This window comes from Glycine soja, chromosome 4, assembly GCF_004193775.1.
Source record: "Glycine soja cultivar W05 chromosome 4, ASM419377v2, whole genome shotgun sequence".
NCBI classification, from domain to species: Eukaryota; Viridiplantae; Streptophyta; class Magnoliopsida; order Fabales; family Fabaceae; genus Glycine; species Glycine soja.
In genome coordinates this window covers 40,090,287-40,112,683 of record NC_041005.1, presented here as the reverse complement: position 1 = coordinate 40,112,683, position 22,397 = coordinate 40,090,287, and the positions used below count along the sequence as shown (strand labels likewise).

General features: G+C 34.5%; 2 protein-coding genes across 4 annotated transcripts; both read left to right on the top strand.

Moving 5' to 3' along the window:
* The first annotated feature begins 573 nt into the window (after positions 1 to 573).
* Positions 574 to 3,712, top strand: LOC114409680 (RNA helicase aquarius-like). 3 transcript variants are annotated; one of them, XM_028373216.1, is made up of 5 exons: positions 574 to 857; positions 938 to 1,027; positions 2,332 to 2,492; positions 2,800 to 3,061; positions 3,582 to 3,712. In XM_028373216.1, the coding sequence occupies exons 1-4, from the start codon at positions 756 to 758 to the stop codon at positions 2,981 to 2,983; spliced, it is 537 nt and encodes a 178-aa protein (XP_028229017.1). In that variant the 5' UTR covers positions 574 to 755; the 3' UTR covers positions 2,984 to 3,061; positions 3,582 to 3,712. The 3 variants fall into 3 exon arrangements, with proteins under 3 accessions (XP_028229017.1, XP_028229018.1, XP_028229019.1); XM_028373217.1 differs by lacking the exons at positions 2,800 to 3,061; positions 3,582 to 3,712 and adding exons at positions 1,276 to 1,338; positions 1,961 to 2,202 and having other exon boundaries at positions 578 to 857; positions 2,332 to 2,472; XM_028373218.1 differs by lacking the exons at positions 2,332 to 2,492; positions 2,800 to 3,061; positions 3,582 to 3,712 and adding exons at positions 1,276 to 1,338; positions 1,961 to 2,308 and having other exon boundaries at positions 578 to 857.
* LOC114409678 (sucrose synthase 2-like) lies at positions 3,599 to 7,580 on the top strand. The gene is made up of 9 exons (XM_028373215.1): positions 3,599 to 3,735; positions 3,897 to 4,029; positions 4,409 to 4,560; positions 4,655 to 4,835; positions 5,105 to 5,215; positions 5,348 to 5,419; positions 6,292 to 6,353; positions 6,815 to 6,980; positions 7,106 to 7,580. Exons 1-9 carry the CDS (start codon positions 3,635 to 3,637, stop codon positions 7,202 to 7,204), a joined length of 1,077 nt encoding a protein of 358 aa, XP_028229016.1. The 5' UTR covers positions 3,599 to 3,634; the 3' UTR covers positions 7,205 to 7,580.
* Positions 7,581 to 22,397: the final 14,817 nt, after the last annotated feature.

Below are 22,397 nucleotides of genomic sequence, written 5' to 3'. Positions count from 1 at the left end.
TAACTGATTAATGTAGGTAAAACTCAACCACTTGTACCAATCATTATTTGGTGTAGGCAAATTCATTAAAATTAAAAAAATACTTCTACCTACAAGAATTACTACCTACAGAAGCACAGTGTAGGCAAAAATTTAAAAAACTTATATCTACAACTACGTGATGTAGATAAAACTTCACAAAATTTGTGCCTATAATTGGTAGGTGTAGGTATAACCTCAAAAGTCTTATACCTACGATTGTTGGTGTAGGTAAAACTCTTTAAGACATAAATTGGAGAATCCAAAGAACATTAACATTAATCAACTAAAATAACCTCAAAAATATTTTTTTTAATAAAAAATAAATAAAAACTTAAATGGACCAAAATAATTAAATGGACCAAAATAAAAAAATAAAAACTTATAGAAACCAAAATGAAAATTAAGGAGGTGAAAACAAAAACAACCTAATAGTGTAGGAACTAAACGATTATTTATGATAAACTATTTATTTATTTTGAATTATATACTTAAAAATATTTTGCCTTGTTGTCGTGACTTGGTAAGATTTATAATCTGCATTCGTTTAAATAGATCGCCCTGATCCCAAATTCTAAATCTTGCTGGGTGCGTGGCCGTGGATTTCCAAATTCCAACACCACTCACAATCACATCTTAAGTTAAGAGAAGAGCAAAGAAAAAGACATTTGAAGTGTGTAGTATAGTATAGGGTTTTTAAACAATAGAACCAAAACCCTAATTTCACAACTTTCCCTATGACAAAAGTTTACGGCACGGGGTTATACGATTTCCGGCGCCACCGCGTCGCCGAGTATCCGGTGGCGGCGGTGTCCATCATCATCATGGTCAACGAGAAGGTCTATCTCCTCTTCTAATAATGTTCATCATTCATTCGTTATATGTATAAAATTCACTCATTGTCTTGTGTGCCTTGCAGTTCCGAGAAAATGTTGCCGCTTGGACTTGCTTCCATGAGAGGAAAGACGCTTTCAAAGGCTTTCTCGAGAGTGTTCTTCGCTTGAAGGAGGTCTCTATCTCTCTCCCTTTCTCATTTCTTTGCTTTTGTGCCTATTTGTCACTTTATTGTTGAGTTAACTTAAGGTTTTAAATTGCAATCCTTCAAATTGAGGCTGCAATTGTGGTTGCAGATAGTTCGAAAAACCTTATTGTTACAGCTGTAACAGCGGTCTTGCTTCATTGCCCTTTGACGGTAGAATTAGAATCCTATGTATATTGTGACATTTTGCTAAATCTTGTGCTCTAATTGTACTGCAGGGACGAGAACTAAGTATAGCCGAAAAGACGAATTACCTAGTTTTTATGATAAATGCCTTTCAGGTATACTGCCGCTGCACTTTGTCTTTTACTCAAGTCTTACATGATGTTTGTTGGCTTTAATAAAACATGTGTGTTTGCTTGATTGGTGTGTAAGTTTATCCTATCATTGAAGGAGAGATTTACATTATTATTGAGTTACTACTGCTTTACACAGTCATTATGTTTTCAACAAATTTTGCTGTTTTGCTAGAGCTCCTAAAACTTAAGACAATAGGAGTGTGTTGTTTCCGAATTTTTAATTTTGGCAAAAACTTGTCATCATGAAAGAAAATACCAAAAGGAAGAAAATAATTTGCAATTTCTAAAGTCATCAATTCTTGTCTCTGAACATGTACTGTAGTAACCTGTCATCCCATCCTAAATATGCCTGTTTGGAATTTGGCTTCAGGTTAATGATTGTCAGTTGGTGCTACTTAGAGAATTGATAAGGCAGTCTAACATAGAAATGAAATGGTATTGTCATTCTATAATTTAGCATACCTAACGAGAGTGACACTAGGAATGGTCATTTTATTCTATTCCATAGTTTCTCCTTTCCCATTCTAACTTTAATAATTCTAGTGAACCAAATAGGCCCTTATATCATTGTTAAATGTAACTAAGCTAATACTTTGGATTGCAGAGTTTGGAAGATGTGGTTGTTAGCAGGACAATCTTGAGACTGGCAAATTTGAAATCTTGGTACCTGTGAAAAGAGCTTTGTCTTTACCTATGTAGATGGAGCTTTGTCTTAATCCTGGCTTGATCAAGAAATGGAAAAGGATGATAAAGAAGGAACCTGTGAAAGGAGATGGATCACATTTAGATCCCTCAACTACAGTTGAAGTGATGTTCGTGAGAAACCTCATATAAGAATTTCTGGAGGTCTTAATTTGTTAAGAAGTTTTAATCTTTAATACAATCTATAAATGTTTTCCCCTACAACAAAATATTTTTACTTGAAAGTAGTTAGCCGAACTTCTTTTGTTTTTGTTGTCTTTCTTTTCTTTTTAGATACTGGATTCACAGGTATTTCCCCTGAAACAATTATCTGGTGAGGATGATGAACTTATTGATGCTACTGGTTTGGGGCTAGTTAATGATGCCTGTGTCCTGTACTGTGAGAGGTTTATGGAATTTCTAATTGATCTCTTGAGTCAATTGCCAACGAGGAGGTATTCTGTTATGACTATCTGCAATCTCTCTCATTTAAGGGTTAAGTTATTTTGTTTAATACTATGTATTGTATGTTTCTAGTTTTATGCATATTTTTATTTTGCAAGTGTTATTAATGATGACCAAGTTGCTTCCATATTTTAAATTGGGAAATTTTTTATTCTTTCCTAGCAATTATGGTTGAACTGAAAATGGATTCAATTATTAAATACATGAAGGAAGATGGAGTGCTTTTAGACAATTTTTTTTGTGTAATCTAGAGTGAATATTTTTTGTTTTTCTAATAACTCTGATTCTGATTTGTAGGTATTTGAGGCCTCTTGTGGCTGATGTAGCTGTAGTTGCCAAATGCCATTTAAGTGCACTCTATAGGCATGAAAAGGGGAAACTTTTTGCACAGTTGGTTGATTTACTGCAATTCTATGAAGGGTTTGAGATTAATGATCATACTGGAACACAGTTAACAGATCATGAGGTTCTTGAACGATAATGTGTTGATAAATATGTTATCGACATTTATCTTTTCTTCAATCACGAAACAATGCAATTAATTACCTATCAAATATTTGTAAGCTTTTAAAATAAATTGCATACTCTGCTTTCTAATTTTTCATCTTGATAATGTTAAACAATGAAACATAGATTATAGCTAGCTTCTAGTTTTTTTTTTTTTTTAAATTAAAACTATCAAATAATTTGTGTTTTTTTTTCTTTTCTAAATTCTAAGTCTGAGTTTTAAATTTAAAGCATCTTCCGAGTTAGACTTTTTTCCTACGTCTTTAACTTTAGTTTGATGTAGCATCTTTTAAAAGAAATAAAATAAAAAATGGGGGTCCAACACTAGTTACTAATTATATAAAATATTAAATTTATCAAGTAATATAAGGACATAAATATAAATATAAATTTTATTCATAAAACGACAATAATGTGGAGGAAAATAATGACTGATCGCCACGTATATCGTCTTCCCTGTGTTTCTCTGCACTATAATATAAACTTGGCTCTTATGATCCGCACAACATGTCACAGTTCTCTTTAACTCATGCTTTTTCCCACTTGCAAACTCCAAATTCACTCTCTGACAGTTTTTGCAGCTAATTAAGAAGAACTTAACAGACATATAAACATAGTGATCATCATGTCTACGCAACCAAAGCTTGGTCGGATTTCCAGTATCAGAGACCGAGTTGAAGACACTCTCTCTGCTCACCGTAACGAACTCATTTCTCTCCTCTCCAGGTAATTCTGCTTCTTCATCAACTCCATTTTTTTCTTTATTAATTCATAATTAATATTGTTTTCTTCATATTTGATGCACATGCTCATGTGTATCTATCTCTGTTTCACCATGTATTTCTATGAGTGTGTTGGTGAATGAATACTTGTTGTCTTGTTTGAAGGTATGCGGCTCAGGGGAAAGGGATTTTGCAACCCCATAATTTGATTGATGAACTTGACAACATCCCTGGTGATGATGAAGCAATAGTGGATCTAAAAAACGGTCCCTTTGGTGAAATTGTCAAGCCTGCAAAGGTAACTTGCCCTACCATAATTGTGGTTTAGTTTATTTATTTTTTTTATCGACAAATGTTAGTCTCTTAGTTTTATTAAAAATTTCAGTCGGAGATTCAAACAGGTGACTTCTCTCCTATCCTTTTACCTCCTAACTTCGATTTAGTTAGTGTTTGGTAAATTCTCATGTAGGTCCCATTTTTAGAAAGTGTGTCCAGTTTATTTATCTGATTTTTTTAAAAAATAATCGAATAGTTTGTTACTTGTCTACGTGATTAATTGAAAATTTTCATCCAACTTTAGTCTTATTGTACTTGTCATATTTTGGAAAGTTACTTCACAATCACATTAGAAGATTTAAGATATGATATGAAAATGTGTAGCATTATTTTTGTGACAGGAAGCCATAGTTTTGCCTCCTTTTGTGGCAATAGCAATTCGTCCAAGACCTGGTGTTTGGGAATATGTCCGTGTTAATGTCTCTGATCTCAGCGTGGAGCAATTAAGCATTTTTGAATATCTCAGCTTCAAGGAAGAACTTGTAGATGGAAAGTAAGAAATATACTGCTTAGCTTTCGTTATAAGAAATAACCTCTTCCATTGGACTGTAACTTAGTGTCTGTTTCTGTTTTGTATTGTGCTTTAGGATTAATGAGAATTTTGTATTGGAGCTTGATTTTGAGCCATTTCCTCGCCCAACCCGCTCAGCATCCATTGGCAATGGTGTCCAATTTCTTAATCGCCACCTTTCATCAATTATGTTTCACAACAAAGATTCCTTGCAGCCCTTGCTTGATTTCCTCCGAGTTCACAAATACAAGGGCCATGTGAGTATGCTGTGTTATGCACTTCTAATAAAGTGATTATATTACATGACAACAACTATTGTTTCAAAAATGAAACTTGGCCCTGTATTTCTCTTTCCCTCCCTTCCTACTCTACTGTGTATTACTTGTAATATCTTGTCGTTCTTGATCCCCTAATTCCATGTTTGTTAGTACAAGATTTTATATATATATATATATATATATATATATATATATATATATATATATATATATGTATGTATGTATATTGTTTTTTTTCCTGGTTGTAGCTGCGGGAACTTGCTTTGACTAACATTGGTTCGATTCACAAGCGTGCTAATCTATCCAAGAAATTGTCTGTTCTTTCTCCGGAGGAGTTAAGAGATTTTGTTTGTTGTAAGGTATGTGATTAAAAGATGTAACTTTTGACTCTTCTGTTTTTTTAATAATCTTGACTTTGGATCTTCACTCTCTCTCACACACACATATTGAATTAGTTGGCATTTGTATATTTAATACAGTTACATATACAGATAATCAAGTTCCTCCTCATTTTAAGAAATCAATGTGAAATCAATGTCTACTTCTGGTGCAACAATTTAATGGTAAGAAAGCCAATATGTTTTGCCGCCCATTAGTTTTTCTGGTATGAGTTTTTCCTTTTTTATTCCTGGGCAAAAATTTAATTAATATGTTTTTCCTTTTTCATGACCATGCTCTTTGAAGTAATTGGTGTATATCTAAAAATGATTTAATTAATATAATTCAATCAATATTCGTTTTATGAATATTACTCTTTGGGGTAAAAAATATCACAACGTAAATCCACTTATTACAAATTTACTTATAATTAAAATCAAAATTTTAGAATTATTTTCTACTAATCAAAATACCTCAGAAAAATAAATCTTGAACTGATCGATCACTTAATCAGATCCTCCTCTCGCCACCTATGAATGTCCCAAAATCCTCTACCAAATAAACAAAGGATAAAAGGAGATTTGCTTGTTTAATTAAATTAGTATAAAAATCAAAACATTGGGTGAAGAGGTGCACAGGATCCCACTTGTGTGTGCATGTGCTGCTGTTGATAATAGATGCACCATAACCTCCATACAGCACACATGTTCATTTTGCACTTGAGATCATTCGTACACGTTTAAAGCCAAGATACCAAGTATTTATGATTTCGATCCAAGGTTTCTTTTGTCTTTGTGTATGTTTTGTTTTAAATTTTTGTAAAAAAAAATAATCATTTTTTTAAATGGTAGAAAATTAGTTTTGAAAATGAATTAATTTAAACCTGTATTTATTAGAAGCGTAATTTATGAAGAATGTTAATTGATCTTATGAAATGGTTTTGAGAAAAATGATCTACGAATTTATTTCATGTTTGTGGTTGCAACAAATGAAGTCAATGTGGTTGATGCTAATTATCAGAAAGAAGCACTAATTATTGAGACATATACTCCTCCAGATCCTGGCCCCTATCCTCAAGATCAGCCTAAACAAAATTCAGTTAGATTTACACCCACCCAGGTGAATTCAGCTCTTGATCTCAATCATATACTGTCACTTTTCATGCATAATGATTTTTCTTTTAATCTTTCGCTGCCCCCCTGCTTTCCTCACAATAGTTGAATCTGAGTATTTGACCAAAATCCAATTGATTCATATGGCTAAATTGATGCATGTGGAATGCAAAAATACAATGCTTGTGTTTCTTGATCCAGTACATATTAAGTATGTAGTGTAGTTAGCATCACAAGTCATGTCCTATTTCCCTTTGTACTGTCGCCTTGTCAGTAATATGAAATGGATGATCAGTGTGCCATGATATATTTTAAAAGTTTTGACAAGAATAAGGAGTCCATGATTTTGTGACAATGTAGATTCATGTTACCCTTAAATTTGTTAAAGAATAGGATTGTGTTTACCATTACTTGTTGATGTTTTGCTGATGGTTGTTTTAAAGAAATTTCCATTGCTGATATGCAAAGAAATTGGAAAGTTCTATTTGGCCACGTTGGCTTTCTGTTTTCTTTGTACTTTCTGTCAGTAGGTGCAGTTGAGGAGAGCAAGGAAAAGAGCACTTGGTTCACACATTTTAAAAAATTGTGGGGCCTTCCTATTCTTCTTTTCTCTCTAGCTGCAGTTCAACTGCAGGTGATCAAAATCCCCCATATATACTTCCCCACATGTACTTTATGTCTTTATCTTCTTATTTATATTCCCTATCTATGAGTATTGGATAAATATTAATAATAGTGTGAAATGTTCCTATCAAGCAGGTTGAAGCAATCATCTCTGGCATTCAGCCTGGTCTAACTATGGTTGTGGGGCCACTTGGTACAGGAAAGACTGATCAACAAAGTGCAATTAGGAACTAGTTTTATTATTATTATATGACATTTACCTACAGAAGTCCGTAGGTACAAGTAAATTGACTTTTACCTACAGTTAGAGATTATAGGTGTAAATTAATATCTTTTACCTACACATTTGAAATAGTAGGTGTTACCTATAGTGATAGTTAAATTTGACTGTAGGTAAAAATATATCCGTAGGTAAAGCTTATAGTGACAGACTATTAGTTGTCACTGTATACCCCCTCAAAGTTGACACAAAAAACGTCTGTAGGACAAAGTCCTTTATACATCTACCTACGGATTTTGGACTTCTAGTAATAGATTTTGACTGTAGGTAAAAGTCATTTTCCTTGTAGTGACATTTCACTTATAATATTAATGGTCTAGATCTTTCCAACTCACCATTGATATTACAAAGGGTTAAGATTGTTAGTGCAACAATCTTAACCCTTTATAATATCAATGGTCTAGATTTTTCCAATTCCTTTAAAATTGTCGTCAAGACTTAGTTTTAATAGAATAAAATATATCATTAAAATAAAAAACAAAATAAAAAACAAATTGTGCCTTCAGATAGCGCTTATGTTCGTTCACGTTGATGAACCACATTCTTTCTATTATATTTTTGGCTCTTGGAAAGGAAAACAATTAACATTAATTTCAAAGTCAATTTTTCCGTGTTGAATCAAATTGAGGCTAAAAATTGAATATTAGGTCTAAACAAATTAATCAATTTTTTGCTTTGTATATCGATGCAATGATAAGCATGTGTAATGTGGGATAACTAATACCATGGTTGCTTGTTAGTTTCTATGGACAATTACTACATCTATGGACAAGGAAGAATATGAATTTGATTGCTTTAGTTCCAAATGCGAACTAAGATTTAATGTTTTGTTCTCAAGAACAAAAATTGAGTAGTGAAGAGTTCAAAAATGACGATATTAAAGCAATTAGATTGATATATCATTGAACTCTAGTTATTGTGAAACCAATTTTCCTATGAGAAAGAACATGGACAAACATGAAGAGAATGTAGTGTGTGTTTTGGATTGGCAATAGTAAAATTAATTTTGAATGAAATTGATTTTGTAGAATTGATTATGAAATAACGTGTTTTTGTTTGATTAACAGATATTAGAAAAATGTTTTTTTTTAAGAAATGGCATTTGGATACTTTGAATCAAAATTGATTTTGAGGGTATAATGACCAAAATGAGTTTTAACAAATATAGAGGATGTATCATACAAGAATGATCATCGTACGTGAGAATGAGAATGACTAATATCAATCGTTAGATTAAAATGAAATGTCAGATTAAACATTTTAAATTCAAATTAAAACCACATATTTAATCATAAAATCTCTATAAGATTTATCAAACGTAAAATCAAATATCTTAAGATTAATTTATGACGTTCTAAAATATCTCAAACATATTATCACCATGATCACCATCATTGTCATGGTTGTCACCTCAACCACCACCGTGATTGCTAATCGCCGCCACCATCAACATGGTTATTGTCATTGTTACCGCCTCCACCACTTACCAAATAGAAAATCAAATATCTTAAGATTAATTTATGACATCCTAAAATATTCGAAACATATCATCACCATGATCATCATCACTGTCATGACCGTTTCCGCCACGATTATCATGGCCGCAACCACAACCACCATCATGATCGTCAATCGTCACCACCACCAACATGATTGTTGTCATGGCGACAGTAATGACAACAACAATCATGTTAATGGTGGCAGCAGTTGATGATCATGGTGGTGGTTGCGGTGACGACCATGACAATTGTGGCGGAAATGGTCATGTCAGTGATGGTGGTTATGGTGATGATAAGTTTGAGATATTTTAGGACGTCATAAATTAAACTTTAAGATATTTGATTTTTTATTTGGTAAATCTTATACAGATTTTATAGTAATTGCCAACCAATGCAACCACACAAGAAGCATCTTCGATAATATCATTATCTTCATTACTATCAAGCTCACTTTGTAACACCCTGAAATGTTATTAATTATAAATCGATGTTTGATTGTATTTATTGTGTTGTTTGACTATATGATAGACTTGAATGAGTTGAAGTATGCCTTGAAATAGTCATGTGTGAATTTCTTGATATGGATGTTGAATTATGTGGAGTTTTGTTGAGCTAAGTTGAAAGTATGAGATTTTAGATTTTACCAAAACCTAGTTCAATGAAATCGCGATACCGGATTCATTAACCGTTGGATCATCTTCAAATTTTGTCTGGATATCCCTAAGATATGTTTCTACAGTCTGACCGTTGGGATCTGGAAAATAATAACGTTTGGTTTCCCACTAAGCGAGAATGGCGCGCTAAGCACAATTCCAACCGAGATAAATTGCGCTGAACGGCCCAAAGCTGCGCTAAGCGAGCCCTAGTGCAGAGGGGGCTGCGCTAAGCCTAAATTGTTGCGGTAAGCGCAAGAAGTGGACTTCGGCTTAGCATGACAGGCCCGCTAAGCGAAATTTGCAGGTTATAAATACGTCCTCAACGTGAAAAACACAATTTTCACTCTCCTCTTCTCCAAAAAACGTCTCCTAAACCCTAAAACCTTATTTTCCACCACCCAAGACCATCGGTGGCCATCGTAAGCCGTCGTTGCTTGCCGTTGGACCCCCACACCAAGAGGAACACTTTAATCGGAGTGGAATCCTCAGAATCCTCCTCGAAGATTCGATGGAGAAAATCCCTCAATCCTCTATTTCAAAGTTTCTCTAAGGTAACCTTGACTTCTAAGCCTTCTCCTAACTAGTTTGAGTTCCTCTTAGTGTCTCTTATGTGTTGGGTATTGTAATAGAGTGTTTTTACACTTCCTTTGAAAAACCCTAGAGAATGACATTGTAAAAGTTATCTTTTTATAACCTTAATGTTATTTTTGTGGCATTCATTGAACCCTGGTCACATTGGCGTGATCAAAATTTCAAAATGATGTTTGCATTTATAGAATCCGAAACACCCCTCAGCCCTTTATGTTTTGACACGGGTATTTGACCTCGAATGTTACCTTTGACCTTATTTTTGAAATCCATACTAAATTCCTTTCGTTTTGGCGTAATAGAGACTTGCGTTGGATCGACAAGCGCGAACGAGAGAGAGACCTCTAAGTGATGCAAAGAGGAACTGACGGAGAACTCACAATAGGTGAGGGAAGTTATTATAAAATTTACCGTTTTGACACCATAGTTAGGATCAAGGAACCTAGCTATGAGAATATCTACCTGTCCCTATTGCATGCTGATTTTCTTTCAAGAAAACTATGTTTTTAACGAATGGGATGCAATATATCTATTGTTGATGAATAATATTATTGTTTATTAAAATTGTGTTGTTTGAAGACCTGGGAAGTGTGAACCTTATGCATGAAAAATATATTTATATGAGGAATGCGACTTATTGTTGATGTTGCTATTGGTGACTTTAATTGATATGTGGTGATGTTGATATTTATGATGATATTGATTTGAGATGATGTTGTTAATGGTGATCATGTCAACATGAATTGATGTTATTATTGATGGTTATGTCAATATGGAATGAGTTTTTTGTGGTTATTGGTGATGTCATTGAAATGGAATGTTGATGATATTGGAAATGCATTGACAAGTGCATGTTGTGTATGTTCGTGGGGGGCGGAATGCACTGACCTTGTCGGATGACTCATTTGTGGGGGACAAACGTGGTTAAAGAATCTAAGCATTTCTGAGGGGATGCTTAGGCGCTTTAATTGGTCCATGGTCTTTGGCACTTGCTTTTGGCCACGTTCATACATCGCATGTAGTGTATGTTCATGGGGGGGTGCATTGACCTTGTCGGACGTCCCTTGTGTGGGAAACTAAAGTGGTTAAAGAATCTAAGCATTTCTGAAGGGATGCTTAGGAGCTTTAATTCATCCATGGTCATTGTACTTGATGGTGCCCATGTTTCATATCTCATATGACATGGGAAATAGTATAAACTGTGGCAGTATGTACTTTGTACTAGAGGGTGTGTCATCTGGTAGGGAACTCCTTGTGGACCCAGGTTGATCACCTAGGGGGGGGGGAGTTACGGTGCACGACTGGGTGGCCTCGACAAATACTGCATGGTTTCCTAAGTGAGGTGTTGTGTAGACACGCTTAGGGCTATTTCCTTGGTATTGGATACGGTACGTACTGCATTGCATCTGAGAATTGAGGTCAGGTGCATGCATCATTCTGAGCAGTCTTGATTGGATCCATGGATGGGTTATGAATAATTGTTGAATGTGTATGATGAATAATTGTTGAATGTGGGTGTTGAATAATGAATGTTGTGTAAGCTCATGATGTTTGCTTATGTTTTCTTACTAATTGTGATTATATGGATTTAACATTGGTTCTTTTTATAATGAACTCACCCTTGCAATTTTGTATCGTGTGGTTGATACTTGTGATGATCGTGAACCTTACTCGTGGGAGCAGAATGACAACAGTAGGGTGCATGGATGAGATTCTGTTGAGGAGCCGCCAAGCCGACGTGATGACGTTGGGATTATTTTGGGAAGAGAGTTGTGTTTTGTTAATCAACTCCTCCATAGTTGGTTCATGATTTCTTTTGTTGAATTAAGGATGTAAATCACAGATTTAATTATATGTTCAAACTGATTTAATCTTCATTATGTGTATGATGTGTACTGAACTACTATATTAATATTCATGTATTTGGTTAAACATTGGTGCGTGTTCGGGGACATATATATATATATATATATATATATCTGTGTGTGTGTGTGTGTGTGTGTGTGTGTGTGAAATTCAAATTTACTATGATTTTCATAAGCAAAATAATGGAGTCTTCATAAAAGAAAGAAAAAGAATTTAATTTCTTGAGTTATTAGAGTGGTGATATCTTAACGACGAGGTGGGTCATTACACACTTTATTTAATCTAATTATTCATTTTAACTATTGACACCTGCCTGAATACATTATTTTAATAAAGATAAATAATAATAATAATAATATAGTCACAACACATTAAAATAGTCTGTAGAAAATTCATAATATTCCATTCAAATCAAATAGTAGTCAAAGATAACTAAATGCCAAGGCAATAATGTAGTATAACATATTGCTACAACATTAACTAAATGACAACAAACATATAGTAGTCTAACATCATTAACAAGGCAATAACATAGTCTAATACATTAACTCAATTGATAAAAGCCCAAATAGGTAGTAGCAACCCAACTTCAATCACATGAGCTAAAGTGGCATATTCATGTTTTGCCTGCATACTTAAGCCAATGCAGCCTTTTCACATCTTCACCTTGCAAAGCTATGAACATCTCCCTTGTTGTCTTAATTAACATAAAGTTGAAATAGTTGGTATGAAAGTCAACATCATTTGCAACTTCAGGCATGACCTTAAGTTCTTTCACCACTTCATTGATAAATGCACTTGCCACATCTTTTGTGTGTGACTTACATGTTTTTGCAATCACACTAACAACCTCAGCTACTTGTGACAAGGCAATTAACTTTTTCTTACCAATCTTTTTAGCACAACCAACTCATTTGTGTTTCTCTATACTTTTTTTGCCACTTATGCTTGACTAACAATTTCCTATGAAGCATTCAAATTAATGCCTCCAAATCCATTTGTTGCACTAACACTTGCATCTTCACTATCACCCGACCCTTCCTCTATATCTATGCCAACACCCTTTTGACTTGGACAATACCCATCATTCATATCAACCCCAAAATGAGGTGGCAGCATCCCAAACAAGGGAGCCCATTCGAACTATCCATTGGCAACTACATCCTTAAAAAGTATGGTCAACTTGTGAGCAAATGAAAGTCCCTTGTTCCAAAATTTGCCATATAGAGGTTTTTCCTACACATTCACAATTTATCATAGCATAACTACACTAAACACAAATCTCAAACTTACAATAATGCACATTTTTTACACTAAACACAAATCTCAAACTCTTCAATTGCTTTCTCTTCCACTATTCATCAATTGCATCAACAATATTCTTCACATTGTCCCATCGCAGACCAGTTTCTTTACCCAATAATCTATACCATACCAACCATTTTCTTCTGAGGTTACCAAATTTATTCTTAAACTCTGATTTGTCATAAAATTTTCCAATCAGCTCCTTAAATTTTGATGCAATTCCAATCTACCCTTTCTTGGTAAAACTAGTGCCAAGTTGTTCTCCTTTGACCACTTTTTCCAAACATGCTATAATAAAGCTTGTAGTTGCCTTAAGGTCCCAAAAAGATTTTTCTTTCTCAGTACTCATAATTCTACACCGAAGAATGAAATATAATGCTAAATAATTCAACTCACATGTTTAGTTAGAAGGTTAAAAAAATATATAGCACATGTACAAAAGCTACTATGACTCCTACAGAGTAACTAACCGAAAAAATGCACAATACCCTTATAAATCTCAATACACCAACACCTACACTAAACATGTATGTACATATCATTTGCCCTTGCAACAATATAGATACTAAGGCAGCATCAAAGTTGTCCTCATTGATTACCTATGAATGCACCCCCCCCCCAAAAAAAAATCTACCATCCTAATTTTATACATGACCCATCATATACCCTCTTATACATCTGGTTGATAAACTGATAGCATGTCCTTGTCACTTAATACATGCTACATCATATATCTTTGTAATTTTTAGCTTCCAAATTGCGATGTGCAACCAGTAGATCTTGCAGTTGAAAAAAAATTGATTTAACCAATAAAGATGTGCATTTTCTGACTTGTTCAATGCTTTGATCAAAATATTTTGTTGCTTGTCCTCTTCAATGGTAGGTATCACTTCAACAACCTAACACCAACATGTGAAAAACACTTCATTTGCGTTTGCCATAAAAAATAGTATATTACAAAATCTCAAGGATAACAATATTTGTAAGCAAGTTAGACATCCACAATAACCTGATTATCATAAACAACTTTTACTACTTCAGTTCATTTCCCAGCCAATTTAGTCAATTCAACAATATATGGAAAAATTGCCTTAGAAACAATCTCTAGTCTACAAACCTTTTTTTTAAGTCATCCATAAACCTTTCTATTGTCTACTTTAGGTCCTTTTCTACTGTCTACATTAGTTTGCTTAATTTGCTTATTACAATATTAACAAAGTACAACAACCATGAAACAAAAAAAAAACCATTTTTTTAAAGATCCTTTAAAGTGTATAAATAACTAATCTTATTTTTCTAGCTACAAAGATATTATAAATTGAGTGTGTATCATGGTTGTCAAACTACAAAAACTATCCATCACATTAGTTTAGAAATAAAATTGACCAAAGAAAATATTGGAGCTTAGAGGTGACCTTCGAAATGCAAATATGTCTGTCAATTAAATATCGTTCATCATATCAACACAGTGATTTATACTATTTATACCTCTTGAAACAAAAGAGACAATAGACTTAGATAAAAAGAGTTGTGAGACAATGGAAAAGAGAACAAAGTGACACAAAAAAACAACCGAGACAAAAGGAGATTTTTAGAAGAGAACAAAGTAAAAAAAAAAAGAGAACAATTTGAAGTTAATATTGATATTGTGAAAAATTACTAGATATTCTTTTAGGTGTCATGTTTTGTGATTCATGTTCCTTGAAAATGGACTTTCAATGCTATAAAAACATTTCTACTTGGTTCTTTTTTGTTTCATGGTATGTTTGGCCAGCCAAATGTAAAAGAAACAAGCACCAAATAAGGCTCTGTATGGTACTAAAGCTATTGGAGGGGTAGTTTTGTTTGTATTTTCAGAATTTATGATGACTTGACTTTTCTATAATTATTCTAGACACCAAATCCAACCATCCTAGATTCTTCTTTTTCAAACTTGTCTAGTAAATATTCAAATAAACAAGAATGTTGATTACTAAATATGCAACAAATGTGAGTGATGCCTTATTCATTCATTTAAGTTTTTAAATTGTTTTGCTATTTAATTATTTATTTTTTTTCTTAAAAAGAAAGTAATATTCAATCATAAAAAAAGCCATGTGGGTGGGTTTTGGGTGGGTGGTACTATTTGGTGGTTCACGTATCAACACTTAATGAAAAAAGGGGGCATATGCATAGAAGAAAGGTTTTCAAGAACTCAATTATGGGAAAACATTCTCAGTTTTGTTGGGTGAGATTCAAAGGTATGGAGGGTGTTTTAGGGTAGAAAAAAAATTGGCAATATAGGCTGTCAAAGGGAGGGGAAAAAAAGGCAATGCAGGTTGCACATCAGAAGAAAAAAAAGGTGTGACAGTGTAGGCCACCAGTTTACACAGGTTCCCACAGATTTTGGAGCGTTGCTACCATGTTAGAGGATAATTTTCTGATTCATATTGATATAAGAGCATGTGCTCTTAAATAGAATACAAGGTAATCTAAAAAAGGAAACTCCTAAACTAATGCTCATCATTGTACCTACTGTCAATTCCTATAATTAAGGGTCAATGATTCCTAGTCATAAATGCAAAATATGAAGCTAATCAAATCTCCTAATAATGGGATTTAAAATCCTATCTATAAAAGGAAATAAATTATATAGTGGGATTCTGACAAAATATATTTTTTCTACTATGAACATGTCAGCATGTCACAAAATATACAATTTCCCTGTCACAAAAAAGTTCTTTTTAATAGTAGTTGTAACAATACAAAATTATAGTAAACATGAAGTTATATATCCTAAGTCGTGTCTTAGCAGTATCTTAGTTGTGTGTTGGTTAACTTTTTTAAAAAATAAAAAATAATGGATACATTTTGGATACATATCGTGACATATCATACACATCTATGTTGGATATGCATCGAACCAATAGTTTTGCATTTTTGGAGTATTTGGGCTTGATAGGTGCCAACATGTTATGAGGATATAACTGATTGTTTGCTTGCTATACTGTTCTGATGAGTTAAGATATTGAAACTACCGAGTTGATATAATTTGTATTAGAGTATACCTACTTTGATGGGTTTATTTTTCTTTTGTTAATACAACTGTTGACAACTGTCATTACAAGTGTGGACAACTGTATTAACTAACTAACTACAATTAGTTATGTTATGTTTGTTAAGCTCTATATAAATTGAGCATGTATTGATTAAAGACTTGGGTTGAATAATAATATCTTTCTCACTCCTAATTTCTCTCTCTATCTCTCTCTCTCTCTCTCTCTCTCTCTTTCTCAAAACTCTATTATGGTATAGCTCAATTTTGATCCTCTTTCTTGTTCATGGCTTTTGCTTCCACAATGAATTCTCCTCCTTCCTCCCAGTCACCGCACTCTTCACTGGTGGCTTCTTCATCGTCTTCATCTCTGGAGACGTTCTTACATTCAATCTCTCTGAAGTTATTGAGCAAGAACTATATCCTTTGGTATCAACAAGTTGAGCCAATCATCAAGTGTCACAAACTTTTATATTTTCTCGTAAATCTAGTGATTATGCCAAAATTTCTTATGATTGCAGATCATGACAAGGGAGTTGTCTCTGTTGAGTATCAAGCATAGGAAGAACAAGATCAGTTCCTCCTTGCGTGGCTTCAATCAACGATTTCTGTTAAAATGCTTCTAAGAGTTGTCGGATGCAAGTTTGTGTGGCAAATTTAGGACAAAATCCACACTCATTTTCATTCTCACACCTGCACCAAAGCTCGCCAAATCCGTAATGATTTTTGTGATCTTTCTCCTAAAAATCGCTCTATTTTTTAGTATCTTCTTCAGATCCAAACACTGGTTATTTCTCTCACCACCATTGGATAGACCGTAACAGCAACTGAGCACCTTAATCTTGTGCTTGATGGAATTCCTATTGAGTATGACTCATTGATTTCTCTGATTAGTAGTTGTGTTGCCAATTTTATGATTTATGAGGTTGAGACCTTGCTCTTGGAGCATGAATCTTGCATTGACAGGTCCAAAAAACGTTCCCTAGTTTCGATTAATCTCACTGAAGGAAACTTTAGGGCTAATGATTCCTCTCAACCTTTGAATTCCAAATTGCTAGGTCAAGTTTATCTGACTTCTCAAAATGCTATTGATTACAAGGCTGGACGTGGTGGTCATGGTTTTGGCAGACACAAGTGCGGTGGTCGGAGTTTTGGATGCGACAGTGGTGGTCGAGGCTGGTTTGCTGATGTACAATGCCAATTGTGTCACAAATGGGGGCATGAAGTGTTTTTCTGTTAAATTGGTATGATGAGAACTATGTCGCTACTATTCCTATGGCTTCCAATCACACAACTTCCACTGCTTCTACTGCTACTTCTTCTTCTGCTTTGATTGCGGCCTCTCTTGTTGCCTTTACCACTACTCAAGCATCAGCTTAGTGGTGCCCCCCGTTTTGGACTCCTTCTTACTTTTAGCAACCTCAATACATATTGCCACCACAGTTTGCCTACCCTCAACTCTATCCAACTCAGCTACCCTACACATTACCCAATCCTGTGCCTTTTATATTACTCCCTTATACCTTTGAGTTCCACATCTTAAGCTGTTCCTTAGGCTTTTCTTACCAACACTGCTTAGTCTTCTTCACAGAGCTGATATACTAATTTTGGTGCATCTCACCGTGTCACCAATATGTCCCAAAACATTCAGTAGTTAACTCCATTTGAGGGTCTCGATTAGATTACTATTGGTAATGGTCAAGGACTTAACATCAATTCCTTAGGTGTTTCTTCATTTCTCTTTCCTTTAAAACCTAATTTGTCTCTTGTCCTAAGTAATATGTTGTTTGTCTCCTCAATTACTAAAAATCTAATTAGTGTGAGTCAATTTTGCAAGGATAATGATGTTTTCTTTGAATTTCATTCTTGTTTTTATCTTGTTAAATCACAAGAAACTAAGAAAATTCTTCTTCAAGGGTTGGTGGGATGTGATGGTCTCTACCAATTTCCTGCCTTATAGTCTTTGGTGGATTGGACTTCTCAGTCACTTATCACTACTGATCTTGCTTCTGTTAATTCTCCTTTTGTTAATAAAAATGCTTATGTTTCTATTGATAGAAGTGATTTTGTTGTTCCTATTGTAGATATAGATTCTTGTAAATTTGTTGTTCCCATTGTAAATACAGTTGCTTGTTCTTCAAGTTCCTTTTCTAATTGGCATTCTAGACTAAGTAATCCTAGTGTGGATGCTATGAAAATTGTCTTCAAACTTTGCAATGTTCCACCAATCAATAAAATGTTTTTGATTTTTGCAATTGTGGAAGCAATGCCTTCAAAGGTTATTTTGATGATGCCAAAGAATTCAAGAATCAAGAAGAAAAGTTTAAGAGTCAAGAATCAAGATTCAAGGTTCAAGATCTCAAGAATCAAGATCAAGATTCAAGACTCAAGATTCAAGAATCAAGAGAAGGCTTAATCAAGATAAGTATGAAAAGTTTTTCTCAAAAATTGAGTAGCACATGATTTTTCTCAAAACATGTTTACCAAAGAGTTTTTACTATCTGGTAATCGATTACCAGATTGTTGTAATCGATTATCAGTAGCAAAATTGTTTTGAAAAAGTTTTCAAATTGAATTTACAACATTCCAATTAATTTCAAAAAGCTGTAATCGATTACAATGTTTTGGTAATCGATTACCAGTGCCTTTGAACGTTAAAATTCAAATTCAAATGTGAAGAGTCACATCCTTTCACATAAAAGCTTTGTGTAATCGATTACACTTATTTGGTAATCAATTACCAGTGACTGTTTCTGAATAAATCAAAAGATGTAAATCTTCAAAAAGGTTTTGACTTTTTCAAATTGGTTTTAAGTTTTTCTGAAAGTTATAACTCTTCTAAATGGTCTTCTTGACCAGACATGAAGAGTCTATAAAAGCAAGGCTTTGTTTTGCATTTTCAATTAATTCATTCTTTCAATCTTGAATACTTTTCCAATCAATCTCTTACAATCCTTTACAAGCCTTGAATCTCTTTGAACTTCTTCTTCTTCTTTGTACCAAAAGCTTTCTGGTTTTCCAAACCTTGAAAACTTATGCTATTCATCTTTTCATTCTCTTCTCCCTTTGCCAAAAAGAATTTGCCAAGGACTAATCGCCTGAATTCTTTTTGTGTCTCTCTTCTCCCTTTTCCAAAAGAACGAAGGACTAACTACCTGAATTCTTTAGTGTCTCCCTTCTCCCTTGTCAAAGAATTCAAAACGACACAGTCTGAGAATTCTTTTGATTCTTCCCTTTCCCTAATACAAAAGTGTTCAAAGGACTAACCGTTTGAGAATTCTTTTGTATCCCCATTCACAAAGTATCAAAGGTTTAACAGCCTGAGATCTTTGTCTTAACACATTGGAGGGTACATCCTTTGTGGTACAAGTAGAGGGTACATCTACTTGGGTTTGACTGAGAACAAGAGAGGGTACATCTCTTGTGGATCAGTTCTAGTGGAGGGTACATCCACTAGGTTCAAAGAGAATAAGGGAGGGTACATCCCTTGTGGATCTTTGCTTGTAAAAGGATTTTTACAAGGTTGAAAGAAATCTCAAGGACCGTAGGTTGCTTGGGGACTGGATGTAGGCACGGGTTGTTGCCGAACCAGTATAAAAACTCTTGTGTGTTTGTTTCCTTCTTCCCTACTCTTTTACTTTCCGCTATGCATTTAATTTCCGCTTTTACTTTCTTTAAGTTTCTCTTCTACTCCTCATTCTCTTAACAATTTAGTAAAATCCTTAGAAGAGTAATTGTTAATTAGTAAAGGTTTAGGAATAATTAATTCAACCCCCCCTTCTTAATTATTTTGAGGCCACTCGATCCAACAACAATCATTGTTGTGTTTGTAAGTCTCACAGACTTCCATCTTGTTTCTCCAAATCAGTCTATTCAAAACCTTTTGAACTTATATTTACTGATTTGGGCCCTGCCCATATTCCTTCCCCCTCAGGTTTTAAGTATTACATTACTTTTGTTGATGCTCGTAGTAGGTTTACTTGGGTATACTTAAAACTAAATCAGAAACATTGGAAGTTTTTAAACAATTCACAACTATGATTCAAACTCAGTTTAATCATCCTATTAAAGCTGTCCAATCAGATTGGGGTGGGGAGTTCAAACCCTTCACCAAGTTTCTCAATGACCTAGGAATTTTGCATAGATTAATATGTCCCCCAACCCATCACCAAATGGGGTTGTGGAAAGGAAGCATCGACATATAGTGGAACTTGGTCTAACCTTACTCTCTCAAGTTGACATGCCTCTTCATTATTGGGAGCATGCCTTCATTTCTAGTGTCTATCTTATCAACCGGCTTCATTCTTCTTCCAGCAACAATGAGGTTCCATATCAAAGGCTATTTCAGAAATTACCTGATTATACTTTCCTTAAGGTGTTTTGCTGCTCTTGTTTTCCTCTGCTTCGACCTTACAACAAGTACAAGTTGTAGTATAGGTCACAAGAATACATCTTTTTGGGTTACTCTACATCTCACAAAGGCTATAAATGCCTTGCAGCTAATGGTAGGATATACATCTCCAAATATGTTACTTTTAATGAGTCTTGTTTTCCCTACAAAACCTTTTTTCCTAGTCTCTCTTTTATTACCCCATAACCACCTAACATCACCTTAACCCTTATTGTCCTCACACCCTCACAACATACTTTGCCTCATCTCACCACTGTTACTACACATGATTCTATCAGCCAACCACCAAGTCAACCTACTTCACCATCCTTACAAGTAATGAACCTAAACCATCATTTCGACCTACTAAACCTGAATCATCGACACCACTCAGTGCACCCACACAACTCAATGCAACTTCAGAACCTTCTCTTTATTCTAAACTTCCTTTACAACCTTCTCTTGTTAGACTTGACAATGTACACTTAATTTGTACTCGTGCCAAATATGGTATTGTTGAACCAAGAATCAATCTGACATTACTTCTCACCCACCTTGAACCCAAAACCACCAATTTTGCTCTTTCAAATCCAACTTGGCTTATTGTTATAACGGCTGAGTATAATACATTACTCAGAAATGGCACTTGGACCTTAGTTGACTTGCCACCTTCAAGGAGAGCCATTGGCTGCAAGTAGGTCTTCTAGGTTAAGGAAAATCCTGACGGGACAATCAATAAATACAAAGCCAGACTTGTAGCTAAGGGCTTCCACCAGCAGCTAGTTTATGACTACAATGAAACCTTTTCCCTTGTCATTAAACATGTCACTGTCAGGTTAATTCTATCACTTTCTCTCACCTATAAATGACCTCCAAAACAGCTATATTAGAGTAATGTACAAAGAGTTGCAATATTCAACTGCACTATCAAATTAAGTTAACGAGTTAGGAGTTAGTTAGTTGTTATAACTAACTATTCTGGTCTATATATACTAGTTTGTACTACAGAATTAAGTGGCTTAATACCATTTTTTATTCTCTCTTTCTCTCAAATATCTTTCTTATTTTCTTTATGATTCTGTTATAATTCTAATATGGTATCAAGAGCTTGGTGAGATCTCCCATGGTGCCATGACAAAATGCGTCTCTCACGTCTTCCTCTTTTCCTAATTCCATTTCACACAAACATAATGATTCAACTTTTCTTCTCTGGCGTCAACAAATTGAGCCAGTTATTAAGTCCCATCGTCTTCAACGATTTGTTGTCAATCCGCAAATTCTATTATGATTTCTCTCTGAAGAAGATCGTGAAGCCCATTGAGAATCCTGGGTATGAATCTTGGGAGTAATGGGATCAAGTTCTTGTTATGTGGTTTCATTTGATGCTTTTTACGTTGATCCTTTCTCGAGTTCTCAGATCAGCCCATTTGTATGAGGTTTGAGATCAGATTCATGATTATTTCTGATGGAAGCTTGCTTGAGAAGCTTCTATGGAGGCTGGATCTTTGAGCTTCACTAAGGTCCTTCAATGGTGATTTTCAGCCATGGAGTTGCAGCAGAAGATAAAGGAGAAGAGGTGAGAGGAGGCACCATCTACTTGAGATAAGCCATGGAAGGAGAAGCTTCACCACCAAGATTGCCTTGGATAAAAAGCTTAGAGAGGAAGCTTCAATGGAGGAAAAGAATGAGAGAGAGGGGGGGGGGGGGGGCACAAAATTGAAGGAGAAAAAGAAGGAGAGAAGTTGAACTTTGACGTGTGTCTCACAAGCTTCTCATTCATCAAAGTTATGACAAGTGTTACACATTCTT

Coding starts and splice junctions, on each gene's coding strand:
- LOC114409678 (XM_028373215.1), top strand. CDS start 3,635: ATGTCTACGCAACCAAAGCTTGGTCGGATTTCCAGTATCAGAGACCGA. Junction 4,030..4,408: donor AAATTGTCAAGCCTGCAAAG/GTAACTTGCCCT, acceptor TTTTTGTGACAG/GAAGCCATAGTTTTGCCTCC. Junction 4,836..5,104: donor TTCACAAATACAAGGGCCAT/GTGAGTATGCTG, acceptor TCCTGGTTGTAG/CTGCGGGAACTTGCTTTGAC.
- LOC114409680 (XM_028373216.1), top strand. CDS start 756: ATGACAAAAGTTTACGGCACGGGGTTATACGATTTCCGGCGCCACCGC. Junction 858..937: donor TCATCATGGTCAACGAGAAG/GTCTATCTCCTC, acceptor TGTGCCTTGCAG/TTCCGAGAAAATGTTGCCGC. Junction 1,028..2,331: donor GTGTTCTTCGCTTGAAGGAG/GTCTCTATCTCT, acceptor TTTTCTTTTTAG/ATACTGGATTCACAGGTATT.